The sequence below is a fragment of the Choloepus didactylus genome, chromosome 4, assembly GCF_015220235.1.
Source record: "Choloepus didactylus isolate mChoDid1 chromosome 4, mChoDid1.pri, whole genome shotgun sequence".
NCBI classification, from domain to species: Eukaryota; Metazoa; Chordata; class Mammalia; order Pilosa; family Megalonychidae; genus Choloepus; species Choloepus didactylus.
Window position 1 is genome coordinate 117,124,482 of NC_051310.1, and position 16,168 is coordinate 117,140,649.

Genomic DNA, 16,168 nt, shown 5'->3' on the forward strand with positions numbered 1-16,168 from the left:
AACATATAGGAGACCATTCCCCTACATCAAAGGAGAAAGTCTAATGAGCTAAAGACTTAGAAAATGACCACAAATTAGCCAACCCAGTTGTTTGAAGAGATAAATGATGGGAAGTCCTAGAGTCCAGACACACATACTCTAAAAACATGGAGATTTATTTGATTAATCTTGATTCTCATTTGTTAACAAACATTTACTTATAATAATATTAAGCAGTCTGCAATTCTTTGTAGCTCTTTCAGTGTGGATAAGGAACTAGTTTGTCTTTTAAAGTTGTTTCACACAGTTTTCAAAGCTATTTTTCAAAAGGAATACTTTCATAATTGACTTATTGTGCTTTAGGAAACTAAATGGGTTTGAAAGTTGAACATGGGCAACATCCAAATAAACTATTTTAGTAATAATCAGAATTTACTAAGCCCTAGTATGTGCTGTGTCCTTTCTATACTCTTTCTGTAATCCTCACAAAATGGAGGTAATAGGTACTATTACTCTCATTTAATAGATAGGATGATTAGCTGGGAGGGTTTTACAAACCTGGCCAAGACCACACATGTAGAAAATGGCAGAGCCAAGATTGTGAACCCAAGTTTGAGAGACTCCAAAATTTACTGCACTCTCTCTTTTTGCTCTGAAGGAAGATCACAGCAAAGGGGCACATAACCAAATCAGGGCAATTGGAGAGGGCTTTCAGGAGGAAGTGATGTTTGAACAGAATTCCAGAAGGATGAATAAGAGCCTTGAAGGAAGATGGAGAGTGTGTGTGGAAGGGGTGCATGGAAGTGAGGAAATATACTGCTTTCAGGGAACTACAGGTAAAGGATTTATTGCAAATAAAGGTTTACAGAATAATTTCACATGCAGTTTCTCATTTTATTTTCTGAAGGGATTACCATCTTTCCCAAATTATGGATGAAAATAAGTCATACTGGAAGTTCAGTAACTTGCTCAAGGACATGGAAAAAGTAAATTGCTAAACTAGAGCTCAAGCTCAGCTTTTCTGGTGCCAGATCCTGGGCTCCTCTTGTAGTGTTGTGGCAGTTTCACAAGATCTCATATTTTCCATTCTAACCTCATTTCTGGTTTTATTACATCTTCCCTACTCTTAGTTATCTTCTGTTCCAATTATTTCACCTATTTATTTTTATTTTATGTTATCTGATTGTGTTGCATACATTTTTGTGTGTTGATCTTGTAGCCTGCTACTTTGCTGTATTCATTGACTAGTTCTAGTAGCTTTGCTGTAGATTTTTCTGGATTTCCTACATATAGAATCATGTCATCTGCAAATAGTGAAAGTTTTACTTCTTCCTCTCCAATTTGGATGCCTTTTATTTCTTTTTCTTGCCTAATTGCTCTAGCTAGAACTTCCAGCACAATGTTGAATAGCAATGGTGATAGTGGGCATCCCTGTCTTGTTCCTGATCTTAGAGGAACAGCTTTCAGTCTCTCCCCATTGAGTGTGATGTTAGCTGTGGGTTTTTCATATATTGCCTTTATCATATTGAAAAAGTTCCCTTCTATTCCTATCCTTTGAAGTGTTTTCATCAGGAAGGATGTTGAATTTTGTCAAATGCCTTTTCTGCATCAATCGAGATGATCATGTGGTTCTTCTGCTTTGATTTATTGATGTGGTGTATTACATTAATTGATTTTCTTGTGTTGAACCAGCCTTGCATACCTGGAATAAATCCCACCTGGTCGTGGTGTATAATTCTTTTAATGTGCTGCTGGATTCGATTTGCGAGTATTTTGTTGAGGATTTTTGCATCTACATTCATTAAAGAAATTGATGTATAATTTTCTTTTTTTGTAGTATCTTTGCCTGGTTTTGGTATTAGGGTGATGATGGCTTCATAGAAAGAGTTAGGTAGCTTTCCCTCTTCTTCAATTTTTTTGAAGAGATTGAACAGGATTGGTACTAATTCGTTCTTGAATGCTTGGTAGAATTCACATGTGAAACCATCTGGTCCTGGGCTTTTCCTTTTTGGGAGCTTTCTGATGACTGACTCAATCTCTTTACTTGTGATTGGTTTGTTGAGGTCATCTATTTCTTCTTGAGTTAATGTTGGTTGTTTATGCTTTTCTAGGAAGTTGTCCATTTCATCTAAGTTGTCTAGTTTATTAGCATATAGTTGCTCATAGTATCTTCTCATTATCTCCTTAATTTCTGCAGGGTCGGTAGTTATATTTCCTTTCCCATTTCTGATTGCATTTATTTGCATCTGCTCTCTCTTTTTTTTTGTTAGCCTAGCCAGTGGTCCATCGATTTTATTGATTTTCTCAAAGAACCAACTTCTGGTTTTGTTGATTCTCTCTATTGTTTTCCTGTTCTCAATTGCATTTATTTCTGCTCTAATCTTTGTTATTTCTTCCCTTCTGCTTGCTTTGGGGTTAGTTTGCTGTTCTTTCTCTAATTCCTCCAGGTGAGCAGTTAACTCTTCAATTTTTGCTCTCTCTTCTCTTTTAATATAGGCATTTAGGGCAATAAATTTCCCTCTCAGCACCGCCTTTGCTGCATCCCATAAGTTTTGATAAGTTGTGTTTTCATTGTCATTTGCCTCGAGGTATTTACTAATTTCTCTTGTAATTTCTTCCTTTACCCATTGGTTTTCTAAGAGGGTGTTGTTTAGCCTCCATGTTTGTGAATTTTATGACCTTCTGCCTTTTATTTATTTCCGACTTCATTCCATTGTGGTCTGAGAAAGTGTTTTGTATAATATCAATATTTTTAAATTTGTTGAGACTTGCTTTGTGACCCAACATGTGGTCTATCCTAGAGAATGTTCCATGAGCCCTTGAGAAAAAAGTGTATCCTGCTGTTGTTGGATGTAGTGTTCTATAAATGTCTGTCAAGTCTAGTTCATTTATCATACAATTCAACATCTCTGTTTCTTTAGTGATCCTCTGTCTAGATGTTCTATCCATTGATGAGAGTGGTGTATTGAAGTCTCCAACTATTATTGTAGAGGTATCTATTTCTCCTTTCAGTGATCACAGTGTTTGCCTCATGAATTTTGGGGCATTCTGGTTTGGTGCATAAATATTTATGACTGTTATGTTTTCTTGATGAATTGACCCTTTTATTAGTATATAGTGTCCTTCTTTGTCCCTTTTAATTGTTTTGCTTTTGAAGTCTAACTTGTCTGATATTAATACAGCTACTCCCGCTTTTTTCTGGTTGTTGTTTGCATGAAATATCTTTTTCCAACCTTTCGCTTTCAGTCTATGTTTGTCCTTGTGTCTAAAGTGAGTTTCTTGAAGACAGCATATAGATGGGTCCTGTTTTTTAATCCATTCTGCCAGTCTGTGTCTTTTTACTGGGGAGTTTAATCCATTTACATTTAGTGTTATTACTGTAAGGGCAGTACTTTCTACTACCATTTTGTTTTTTGGAATTTATATGTCATATCTTATTTTTTCCTCTCCTTTTACCTTTCCTGATAATCTTCATTTCTGCACTCTTCTCCAACTCTCTCTCTCCTGTCTTTTCCTATCAGCCTGTAGCACTCCCTTTAGTATTTCTTGCAGTGCCGGTCTCTTATTCACAAACTCTCTCAGTGTCTGTTTGTCTGAAAATGTTTTAATCTCTCCCTCATTTTTGAAGGAAAGTTTTGCTGGATATAGAATTCTTGGTTGGCAGTTTTTCTCTTTCAGTATCTTAAATATATCATGCCACTGTCTTCTGGCCTCCATGGTTTCTGCAGAGAAATCTGTACATAGTCTTATTGACTTTCCCTTGTACGTGATGGATTGCTTTTCTCTTGCTGCTTTCAGAATCCTCTCTTTGTCTTTGACATTGGACAATCTGACCAGTAAGTGTCTTGGAGTAGGTCTATTGGGATCTATTCTATTTGGGGTACGTTGTACTTCTTGAATCTCTAATTTTCTGTCTTTTATAAGAGTTGGGAAATTTTCAGTGAATATGTCTTCTATTACTCTTTCTGCCCCTTTTCCCCTCTCTTCTCCTTATGGGATACCCATAACACGTATATTTGTGCGTTTCATGTTGTCACTCAGCTCCTTAAGACCCTGCTCATAATTTTCCATTTTTTTCACCATCTGTTCTTTTGTGTGTATGAATTCGAATGACCTGTCTTCCAGTTCACTGATCCTTTCTTCTGCCTGTTCAAATCTACTGTTGTGTCCCTCCATTGTGTTTTTCATATCTTCCATTGTGGCCTTCATTCCCATGAGTTCTGCCATTTGTTTTTTTAAGTTTATGAATTCTTCTTTATGGTCAGCCAGTGTCTTCTTTATATCCTTCAGCTCTTTTGCTATATCTTCCTTCATTTCATTAAATTTATTTAGCATTAGTTGCCTCCACTCCTGTGTCTCAGCTGAGCTATTAGTTTGTTCCTTTGGCTGGTCCATGTTTTCATGTTTCCTGGTATGGCTTGTTATCTTAAGTTGTCTAGGCATCTGATTCTCTTGATTAGTTTATTTTGGAGCTTGTTTTCTGTCTTTTACCTAGTGGTTTTCTTGTTGGTTGGCTTTGTTTTCTGGCCTCTGTTATTCAGTTCAGCTTATTCTAGACCTCTAACTTAGGTTCTATTTAGTTGATCAGAATTTTTCCTCTCTTGTTTTTTCTGTTTCTTGCTCTGCCTCTGTGTAACCTTTTTGTGAGTGGGTCTCCTCAGATATGGTCGACCCTAGTCAGATTTTCCCAGTCTAGTGAGGCCCAGGTCTCATTGGGAGGGTATGGAGTTTTCCAGAGAATGAGACCCTTCTATGAGGCCTTTAGAATTGGTGCTTTTCCTCTCCTGTCCAGCAGGTGGCGCTGGCCAGCCCGCAGCTCCCCCACCAGTGTAAGGAGGTATGGAGCCTTTAGTTCTCCTGGTGACTCTGATCCTGTCAAGGGCGTGGCTGACTGAAGCTGGAATCTGAATTCCAGCCCCTGGGGTCTGAATTCCCAGAAGGAGGACTGCCAGTTGAGCTGGGCCTCCCTCCACTCTCCCAATCCTCAGAATTCCAGTTGTCTCTCAGGGGCACTATTCCCTTCTCCTCTCTCCTCTTTGGGGCCTCTCCAGGTAGATTCCTTGGTCAGCCTGAGTTGCCAATTAAAGACGGGGGTGGAGGCCTTCAGTAGTGAATACGGAATTCAAAGACACTGTGGGTACTCTGTCTCCCCTCAAGCCCAGCCTAGTCCCTCAACCTGGGCTTTCCGATAGAAAATAACCACATATATTACTTTTAGATTAAAAAAAAAAAAAAAAAAAAGTAGAAAAGAAATCAAGAAAAAGAAAAAAGGGGAAAAAAAAAAAAGTCTCTTTTAAACGTCTTTCCCCAGCCTGGAAGTTTTGTCAGTGTCAGAATAGAGCATTTAAAGATATGCTTTGGGCTATTGTCTGATAATTACTCTCCAAAGGCTTCAGTTCCACCCCTGCCGGGGGCTACTGAAATGCAAAAAGATAAGGGATCTGTGAGAAGCCAGAAGGGACAAAATGTAAGGGAAAAAAAAAATGGCTTTTTTGGAGTCTGGGAATGGGTGCCCGCTTTTACATGCCCCCACTTCTTGGAGCCCAGCCCTTCTTTAGCACCCCAGCTCCCAAAGTTAGTTAATTAATTTGTTAATTAATTCTGCAGTTGAGGCTGGTTTGAGCCTCCCTTCTTGCCCTCAGCAGATTGCTGTTTTTTGTTGTTTTTTTTTTCCCCCATTTCAGGGAGCCGGCAGCAAGACAGTCTGTGAGGTCTGGGTGGGGAGGGGCGCCAGACCCCTGGTCTGGGGAACTTACAGTGTTCGCTGCGATCTCAGCTTTTCCTCCAATTCCAAACTTGTGTCCAATGTGTGGCTGGTTACTGGAGACCCCGAAAACACTGTTTCATATAGTTCTTGGGTAATTGCCAGCTGCTCTAGGGGAGAGACGAAATTCTGCTCCTCACCACTCCGCCATCTTGCCCCGCCTCCCTGTGTTGCATACATTTTTGTAAGCTTGCTCAAATTAATTTTTAGTGAACTAGGGTATAAATTGATAATAATAAAAAACAATGACTTCAGTAACCCCCAAAAGGAAATAATAAAAGAGAAACTTTCCCACAAGGCCACCTCCCCAGCACACCAACTGTTTTAATGTTTTGTATCTCCTCCAGGTCTGGGTCTTAGGCAATCACATTTTTATCCAATTGTGATATTAAGGGATGTGTAATTTTGTATTTTGCTACTTTAATTGAATCTTCCATCGAAAACGTTTTTCTGTGTTGCTACATTTTCCTCGATGATGATTTTCAGTGATTTCAGCAACTGCGTTTTGTTCTGTAACGGGATGTGGCCCTATACCACCGGACTTTCAGGCTGGTTCTTCACTGGCTTTCCAAGGCTAGTGGATAGGGAGGCTCTCCTGTAGGATTTCCAACCTTCCCAAGCCTTCACACTTTGCCCTTTCCATTCCAGGGGTATAGGTTTGCACAGTTATTCAGGGTTCTTTACTCAGTTAATGGTGGGTCTTTAACATTTTCACCTGGTCAGGCTGTAGTAGTTGAGAAATTGCCTGTGTCTTTGTTAGGTAAATCACTTGGTATCCTTTTTCGAACAAGGGATGGTATAAATAAAGGGAATGAATACACTTCCCTTCCTGGGAGGACAAGGATTCTGTTTACAATGGTACAGCACCAATATCATAACTAGTGATTTTCTACTTATAACAATTTCATGCTTTAATATATCGGGATCTAGTATAATCAGTAAAGTGTATAAGTTTCAACCCAAAGCCTTTGAAGAAGAGTCTCTTTTTCTTTTATCTGGTCTGTGATGGTTTGCAGGCTTTATGGACCCCAGAAGATCATGCTCTTAAAGCTAATCCTTTACTGTGGGTGTAGACCTATTGTGGGTGGGACCTTTTGAGTAGGTTATTTTAGTTGAGGCATGCCCCAGGTGAGTCTTAATCCTCTTACTGGAGTTCTTTAGAAAGAAAGCCACGGATGGAGCAGCCAGAAGCTGAAAGCAATGAAACCTGGGAGAGAAGGACCAGCAGACACCGCTGTGTGCCTTGCTATCTGACAGAGGAGTCCAGAATCACCAGATTGCCTGTTGATACCTTGATTTGGACATTTTCATGGCCTCAGAACTGTAAGCTTGTAAACTAATAAATCCCCATTGTTAAAAGCCCATTTATGGTATATTGTATTTCAGCAGCTTTACCAGACTAAAACAGTTTTGGTATCTGAACAGTGGATTGCTGAGATTGCAAATACCAAAACTGCTGGAACAGCTTTATAAATGGATAAGGGGTATATTCTGTAAGAATTGTGAGATGCTTGATAGAAAAGGGCTAGATTGCTTTGAAGAGACTGTTGGTAGAAATATGGATGTTAAAGGTACTTCCAATGAGGACTTTGACAGAAATGATGAATGTGCCATTGCAAGTTGGAGGAAAAGCAATCCTTGTTTTAAAGTGGCAGAGAACCTGGCAACATTGAGTACTGATGTTGGGATGGAAGACAGAATTGGAAAGTGACGAGCTTGGATATTTAGCTGAGGAGACTTCCAAAGTAAATGTGCAAAGTGCAGCCTGGCTTCTCCTTGCAGCTTACAGTAAAATAAGAAAGAAAAGCCAGAGAAGCTGAGAGAGAAAGACACAGAAGCTGAGAGAGAAACTAGAGAAACAGAGAGGAAGCCACTGAAGCCAGAAGCTAAAAGCAGCAAAACCCGAAACCCGGGAGAGAAGGGAGAGAGCAGCCGACGTTGCTATGTGTCTTGCCATGTGATAGAGTAGTTGCAAATGGCTGACAGCCCGTCTTTGGGGAGAAAGCATTGCTTGTTGATGCCTTGATTTGGACATTTTCATGGCCTTAGAACTGTAAACTTATAAGTCAATGAATTCCCATGGTAAAAACAAACCCCTCTCTGGTATATTGCATTTCGGCAACTTTAGCAAACTAAAACTTGTTCACATAGAGATGAGATGGGCTCAGGAGAAATAGCTTTGAGGGAGTACTATAGGGAAGTGGTTATAAGATAAATGGACCTGGGTTTGAGTCCAGCTCTGTTCTTACTAAATGTGAGAGTTTGGACAAGTTGTTTATTCTCTATGAGCCTCACTTTCTGTATCTTTAAAAGAGGCTTAATATTCTACCTTCTTTATTGACTTGTTTAAGGATTAAATAAGATAATGTATATGAAGCATTTAACATGACTTATATCCAGTACATAGTGAGTGTTCAGTAAATGCTAATATAATAATTTTTTTTGAAGCTTTGAACATAAGACATTAATGCACCTTATGTCTTCATAAGGTACAAAATAATGAAACAGCTGGAGCAATTAATTTCCAGTGAGGTGTTTTTTCACTTTTTCCCAAAGTGATTTAAGAATCAGGAAGGAAACCAGACCTCTGACTTTGGGTACAGTCTCCAGCTATGGGTTTAAATGAATGAATGGCTGGGTTGTGTCCCTGTGTAAATAATTTAATTTCCCTGTATCTTATTTTCTCTTCATGGAAAACTAATGGTTTGGGGAAGCCCTCTAGATACTGTGTTTATAGCCATGCTTGTGTTATTCTGTGAGCATGAAAGTGCTGGTAGTGCAGTCACTCAAATTCATGTCTTGCTTTCACTGTCATTAACTCACTGATGAAAATTTTTTTGTGTTAATCTCATAAAAAGCCCTTGGGATAGTGAAAACCATTTTCACTGAGGTCTGATTTGAAGTGAGCTGGCAACTGCTTTAGGGCAAAATGCAAATATATGCTGCTTTAGAAAAGACCATTTGTCCACAGACCTGCAGATAAGCCAGATGAACCAGGGATACCTCAGCCTACAGGTTGGCTTCAGCAGGAATGGCTACTGCTCCCTGGGTCTAGTGGCTGTGTATTAAATCATACTTGCCCCATCTAAAAAGCACATAGTGTAGGACAGTGATCAATTCAGGAAAAAAAGCATTTATTATTAATTCAGGGAAAACATTCACTCTCCTTACCTTAAAAGATGTAGAAATTGTAGCGCTTGTTCCAAAGCAAAGGTGGAAAATACCTAATGGTTGACTGAGTTGTTTTAAAAATTAACTTCCTAAAAAAATTAACTTCCTGGGTATAATGTGCTATACAAGCCTCTATCCTGGACACACAATAGGCAGTGAATTATATTGAGCTGAGTGGGTGGATGGAGGAAGGAAGAAAGGAGGAAAGGAAAGGAGGAAGGTAGGAAGGACTGGAGGAAGGGAGGAAGGAAGGAAGAAAGAAGAAATTAGCAAAAATGACCAGAATTTAGGATATGTGGATTATGTCATTGATGATTCATAATTTGAGTTTACCCTAGACAAGTCCCTTAATTTGAGATTCAGTTTTTCATCTGGAAAAAGCAGTGTTTACCTCATTGGTTTGTTGTGAGAAAGCAACAGAATAATAGCGGTTATGTAGTTGAAAGCACCTGACAGTCATAAGACCTGGATGCTAGATAAGGCTCAACACAATATAATTCAACAAATATTTACTGAGCACTTACTGTTTGCCTGGCATTGTATCCCAGGTGCTGGAATTGGATAAGAGATGAATAAGTCAGCCAGGCTTTACCCTTGGGTATGGCAACTGGGATGGCGGCAGACCCAGGGTTAGGGTCTTAGACTTCTTTTATTTTACGTATATTCATAAAAGGTGCCTAAACTCCACTCTGGTTTAGCTGCTCCAGCTTCTGCCCTCAAAGAACTCATAGTGTAGTAGGGACAGCAAACCTGTAAACCAAAAATCCCAAAGAGTGTGTGAAATGCAACAATGGTGGTACCTAGAGTATGGAAGGAATGAGGAGGGACTGATGGACTCTAGTTGGGGACAATAGGTAAAGGTTCCTAAAGGGGATGATGTCTGGGCTGAATTATGGAAAATAAACAGGAGTGCCTACAGACAGAAAAAAAAAGAAAGGGCATTTCATATAACAGGAAGCATCATATGCCAAGGCAAATAAACAGACATTGAATAGTTACAGTTTCTGCCATTAAGTAGCTCTATTTAATCCTTAACGGAATTTCCTCAAATCATTTGGGCTTTTCTCGTCTTGGATAATGGAAGGGGGTGAAAAGAGGCAACCTAGATTTTCTTTAATGTGCTTTCTAACTAGCATCTTTCCATACTAGAGCAAAAAATGGTTACCAGTGGAAACATCAAGTGCTGTTTTTAGGGCATGAGACAGAAGCCCCATCTTCTGTGACAATCAGGGTGACAGACAGAGTCTGCAGTCATTCAGAAATTTTTGCATATATTAATTCATCCACTTCATCAGTACTTAGGACCTGGACTGAGCCAGGCCCTGTGCTCTTAAGGTGGCCACTGTCCAGCAGAGGGAGACAGATGCAAAAGTAAGTAGGTACACGAATACCATAGAAACCATATTGGTCTGCACACAGTGGGTATACAGAGCCGGGCAGGAAAACAGAAACCCCTAGGCGCTAGGTCATTGGCAGGATGAGGGGATTTAGTTTCTAGTCAAAGGAACTTCCTGTTTCCTCATCCTGCTTCACTTTTTCCAAGAGGCAGCAAACATTTTCGGCTGCCAATTCTTCCTTGGCAGGGAGAGCAGTCACCCTCGCTTCACCCCTACTCTCCCGGGCCTGTGTACGGATGCAGGTGTCAGCGCAGACCAGAAGGTGTCGGCTTCACGGTTCCCGGCGTCAGCGGGAGGAGATCGCCCGGAAGGTCGACTGCGCAATGGCTCCCTGCCAGCGGGGCGGGGCTCAGGCTACGAGTTATAAGAGAGGAGCACCAGTGTCCAGCAGCAGTGCTGAAGCTAGCACGCCAGGCGGGACCAGGAGACCAAGGGCGCTGAGCTTACCACGAGTTCCTGAGTGACTGAAGAAGCAGGAAAGGTCCTATTTCTATTTATTCGTTTACTTTTTAGAAGTATCAATGAATGGAAGGTGGGGCGGGTTTGTGGGTGCCGGAGAGCTCTGCTGGGTCTGGCCCTTGATTCTGGGCTCCTCCGTATAAAGATTCAGGGGGTGGGCTCCAGCACCCCGGGCGGGGGCCGAGAACTCAGCAGCTTCTCGTCCCTGCAGGAGCGCTTCTTCCCGTCACTCCCGTCCCTGCCTTGGCAGATGGGGCTCCTCGGGAAACTCCGCGCCTCGGCCCTGGGCAGTGCTGCTCCGGAGCCCGCCTACTCCAACGTGCTTACTCCGGGTCGCATCCCTAAATTTTGCATCCCACCGCGGATGCCCGCTCCCTGTACGCTGGAGTCATCGCCCCTGGCGGACGCCTTGCCCCGGCGTTGCGCTATCGAGTCGGATCTGTGGCTCAGACCCGAGAACGCGGGCCGCACGGACTGGGATCCCCGATCGCAGGCTGCGCTCTCGTTGCCGCACCTGCCCCGTGCGCGCACCGCCTATGGCTTCTGCGCACTGCTCGAGAGCCCGCACACCCGTCGCAAGGAGTCACTCTTCCTCGGGGACCCCGGCACCACTGCGCTCCTGCGGCCGCCTGCCGCCCGCCGCCCGGCGAGTGCTCACACCTACCGCCGCGGAAGCGACGTTCTCTGCGTGCCCCAGGGCTGCCCGCGAACCCCGGGCGGAGCTCCCGCCGTCACCCCCACAGCCACCGGTGGCCACTGTCCACCTCGGGATGCGGTCATCTCACGGCAACACGGCCCCCGCCTCTTACGCGCCCCCGACCAGCTGCTGGGCCGCGCGCTGTGGGCTGGGAGGAGTCGCGGTCTGGCCCGCTCCCGCTCTGTCTCCAGCGGGGACGAGGACGAAGAGCGCGGTTCCTGTTCGGGACAGCCGACCCCCTCTGAATCCTTGCCGCCGTCACTCCCGGTCCCGCGGCCCGAGCGTCTGGAGGCCGAGGGCACCGTGGCTCTGGGGCGCGCCGGCGGCGCCCTGCGCCTGGCCGCCGAATACTGCCCGGGCAGCGGGCGCCTCCGCATTCGGCTGCTGTGCGCCGAGGGCCTGGCCAGAGGTGCCGAGGGACCCCGCGCGCTAGGCTGCCGCGTCAGCTTGGTCCTGCAGTCGTCCGGCAAGACGCGCAAGCAGCGCAGCACCGTGGTCCAACGGAGTCGCAACCCGATGTTCGACCAGGACTTCTATTTTGATGGGCTCACGGAGGACGAGGTGCGCCGCATGGCCGTGCGAGTCAAGGCCAAGCACAAGGGCCGGGGCCTGGAGCGGGACCGTGAACTGGGCCAGGGCGAGCTGCTGCTGGGCTCTCTCCTGCTCCTTTGAGGGGATCCCCGGGCTCCTACAGCAACTTTGTACAAAATAAATGTTATTTATTCGCTTTTCTATTCAGGGTCTTGTTTTATTGACTCTTTACTTCTTAGCCTGCCTTTGTTATCGTTTATTAGTAGGTTAGGAAAAACTAATGAAGCCCTCCTATTCGCCGCACCTAATCCCTCTTTCCTAATCCCACTTTACGTTCAAAGGAGAACAAAACAAACTGACCTGGGGGTGGAAGGGAGAGGAAAGAAGTAAACCACATCTACATTGTTTTCTTGTCTTCCAGCTTTGTATCAGTCCTGATATATAGGTCAAAAGAATGAAAAAACAAAAAACAAAAACAGAAGTTTTACATTCAGAATCATGCCCCATGCCACTTTTCTACACAGCTTTATATATTTTCTTGTGCTATAGGTTCATATCCTCATCCACAGATGCACACATACATACGTATGTATCCCACATTGTTGCCATAGCAGAGTGAGAGACTCTGTTCTTTTATAAGGACACCTGGTGGGAAAAGGATTCCTTTCTCATTAAGAAAGAACATGATTCTTTTCAAAGTGAAGACTTCGAAAAATGCTGAGGAAGAGGAATACAAAGGAAGGGGAAGATCTTCCAATGGATAGTCATATAGGGAATAGATAGTCCTGGCATCTCTCTCTTCTCAAGAAGGAGCCCTGGGAAATCTTGCTATTTCAGAAGAGAAATCTTTCCTCACTCTGTAAACAACTTGATAGTTTTTATGACATTATTCCCACCCATCTGTATATCTAGACTACATAGCAATTAACGGCCTTGCATAGGATTTTCCAGATGAGGTGGAAAGTAAATTGTCGGTTTCTTAAACAGTGAGTTCTAAGAGAGTATTTCTTAACCTTAAGTGTTTCATATGGTGATTCAACAAAGAGACCTAGAATAGAGTCCATTTAAAGTTGTTTATACCTGGCTTTGCTGGTAATATAGGCATCTGTGGTGTAGTGGGAAGCACAACAGAGTGGAAAGCAGCTGTATATTCCAGATTTCTTTCTGCCATTTGCCACTTGTCAGAACTAGGGGCAAATTAGTTCATCTCCCTCCACCTCATTTCCTTCATCAATGAAATGGCAGTATCTAAATCTACCTCACAGGGTTTTGACTTAATATGCAAGTAAATCTCTTAATACATATGCAATGCAGTAAAATACCTGAAAAGGTTCACACTGTTCTACTGAATAAGTGCCAATAATGTTGCAGAAAAGGAACACCACCTCATCTCTTCCTTCCTTTCCAGTTGTCCTGGAGTGGAGCCTGGAAGAATGGATGGCTACTTTGGACTGAGAATTTTGGTGGAGGGGGTGGGCAGGAGTGGGAACATGAAACTCTTCAGGATCCTTGTGGTAAATAGTGTCGTGCTCATTCTGCATCAGAAAGCCCTTCAGCTTTGCTATTACCAAAATGAGGATCTGGATACAATTTAGTTAGACAAAAGGAATGAAAATCTGGATTTTAAATATAATATTTCAAAAGTGGACAAATTAGCCTCTTGAAATCATCTAATAGACTACTTTTAAAATTGAGAAACTGTCAAAGCAATATGGTTAGTAACTGAGCTCAGACAAGAACCTAGTTCTTCCGACTTCTCCAGAGAACTGACCTACCCTTTGTTTAGTCACTCAGCAAATCTTCATTGAGCCCTTACTCTGTGGCCCCAAGGGATGCAGACAAGGCTTCTGTTCTCCCAGGACATATTTTTAGTGGGGTTAGCCATACAGTAATCAAATTTTATTATTACAGATTATGATAATATAATGAAGACAATAAGATAGGGAGTATGATAGATACTATCTGGGCTGGAAGTGGCAAGTGGGATGTTTTAGGGACAGAATGTTCAGGGAAGGTCTCTCTCAGACCTGAAGAAGGAATCATCTACAAGAGGAACTTGATATATCCCAATGATCCCTTAATATACCTCCACCTATCTGAAGCTCAATGTCATCTTTGTCCATTGTCCTTTTTAGGTAAATTGTGTCCCCTCAAAAAGTATGTTCAAGTCCTAACCGCTGGTACTGTGAAAGTGAACTTATTTGGAAATAGGGTATTTGCCGGTGTGATCAAGTTAAAATGAAATCATGCTGGATTAGGTTGGGCCATAAGTCCAGTGACTGGTGTCCTTATAAGAAGAGGAGAGGGCACACAGACACAAGAGAAGAGGGCCATATAAGGATGGACATAGAGATTTGCAATGATGCATTTACAATTTGAGGAAAGCCAAGGAAAGCCATCAATTGCCGGGAGATACCAGAGCTAGGAAGAGGCAAGAAGGATTCATCCCTGGATTCTCCAGAGGCAGCGTGGCCCTACCAACAACTTGATTTTGGATTTCCAAGCTCTAGAACTGTGAGAGAATACATTTCTGTTGTTTTAAGTCACCCACTTTGTGGTATATTGTTACAGTAGCTGGTAGGAAATTAATAAAACATCCAAAACAGAATTCTTGATTTTCCCCTGCTAAATTTTCTCCTCCCCTACTCTTCCTTATCTCAGTAAATAGCACCATCATTCTTCTTGTCACTCAAACCAAGAAATTGGAGTCATCCTTTAACTTGTCTCTCTCATACTCCGCTTTACCCTGAAGTAAATGTCCACCTCCTCAGAGAGTCGTTTGCTGGCCACCTGATTGAAAAAATAGCACCATTGTCACTATCTATTTACAAGGCTTTTAGTTCATAGCACTTATTACTACTTAACATTATGTTATACATTTATTTTGATGTTGTTTGTGTGTTCTCTCTTCCACTAGAGTATATGCTTTATAAAGGCAGGGTCTTTGTTCATTTATTCATTGCTCTATTTCCAATGCCTAGAACAGTGTATGGCATACATTAGCCACTCAGTGAATATTGAATATTGCATGAACATTACCTGAATTGAATGTTGAATGACTACAGGAAGAGGAGTAAATAGAGAAGAGTAGATGTAAAAGGCCCAAGCCTTGAGGCAGTCCAATACTTAGAAATTCAATGGAAGAGAAGAAGCCAGTGTTTGAGAGTAAAAGAAGCAGCAATCGGTGAGGTAAGAGAAATACCAGGCAAGTGTGGAGTCATGGAAGCCAAGATAAGAAAGTATTCCAAGAAGGAGGGGATACTGAGACAGTTTAAATCCTTTTGAGGGTCAAGAAAAATAAGAACAGAAGCATGTCCATTGGAATTGGCAAGATGGAGGTCGGTAGTGACTTTGACAAGAGCAGTTCAGTGATAGTACTGATGACAGAAGCCATACTAGACTGGTTAAAAGGTGAATGGAAGGTGAAAAAGTACAGACAGAAAGTTATAGCTGGAAGAGAATGTAGAATCTAAGGAGGTTTATTTTGTTTTAACATGAAGGAATCCAATGCACATTTGAACACAGATGGAAATATTCAGAGAAAAGGGAGCTATTGATAGTAAAGAGTGTGTGAACTAGCAATAACTATAGAAGCAGAGTCTTTGTAAGAGCAAGAGAAGGTCCATACTATAAGTGGATAGAAGCAGTTATTGAGAACACACTTTCCATTCTGTAACTCTCTTCTGCCATCTACAGCATCCCAAGACAGATCACTCTTGTGTCCTAGGATGGTGGCCACTAGCAACCAGGTCTATTCCATGACTTCTTGTCAGTGTCCAGGCTGGGGAGAAGGTCTAGCTTCTAAAAATACTCCCCAAACCCTTTCTCACAACCCCCCAGCAAACTTCTGTATAGATTTTATTTGCCCAAATTAGTTTGCATCCCCAATCCATAATGAAATCCTGCAAGAGGAAGGGTGCTAGCCTTAGAGTTATTGTGCCATCTCTGTAACTGAGGGTAAGGTCAGCTTCTGCTGAGGCAGATGCTTCCTGCCGTTAGGAAGTAAGAAAGGGGAAATGAAGTAGAGTATTAGAAAGAGCAGAAAGTCTGAGGTCATAAAGACCCAGCTTCAAATCCAGGTTCTGCTACCAACCAGTTGTTTGACCATGGGGGAAATGCTTAACCTTTGTGAACCTCGGTTTTGTTTTTTCTAAAATATTGGGTATGAAG

General features: G+C 42.5%; 1 protein-coding gene across 2 annotated transcripts; it reads left to right on the forward strand.

Annotated features, from left to right (window-relative positions):
• Positions 1-7,028: 7,028 nt before the first annotated feature.
• LOC119533335 (C2 calcium-dependent domain-containing protein 4B-like) lies at positions 7,029-12,293 on the forward strand. 2 transcript variants are annotated; one of them, XM_037835389.1, is made up of 3 exons: positions 7,029-7,066; positions 10,554-10,792; positions 10,982-12,293. In XM_037835389.1, exon 3 carries the CDS (start codon positions 11,021-11,023, stop codon positions 12,137-12,139), a length of 1,119 nt encoding a protein of 372 aa, XP_037691317.1. In that variant the 5' UTR covers positions 7,029-7,066; positions 10,554-10,792; positions 10,982-11,020; the 3' UTR covers positions 12,140-12,293. The 2 variants fall into 2 exon arrangements, with proteins under 2 accessions (XP_037691317.1, XP_037691318.1); XM_037835390.1 differs by lacking the exon at positions 7,029-7,066 and having other exon boundaries at positions 10,527-10,792.
• Positions 12,294-16,168: the final 3,875 nt, after the last annotated feature.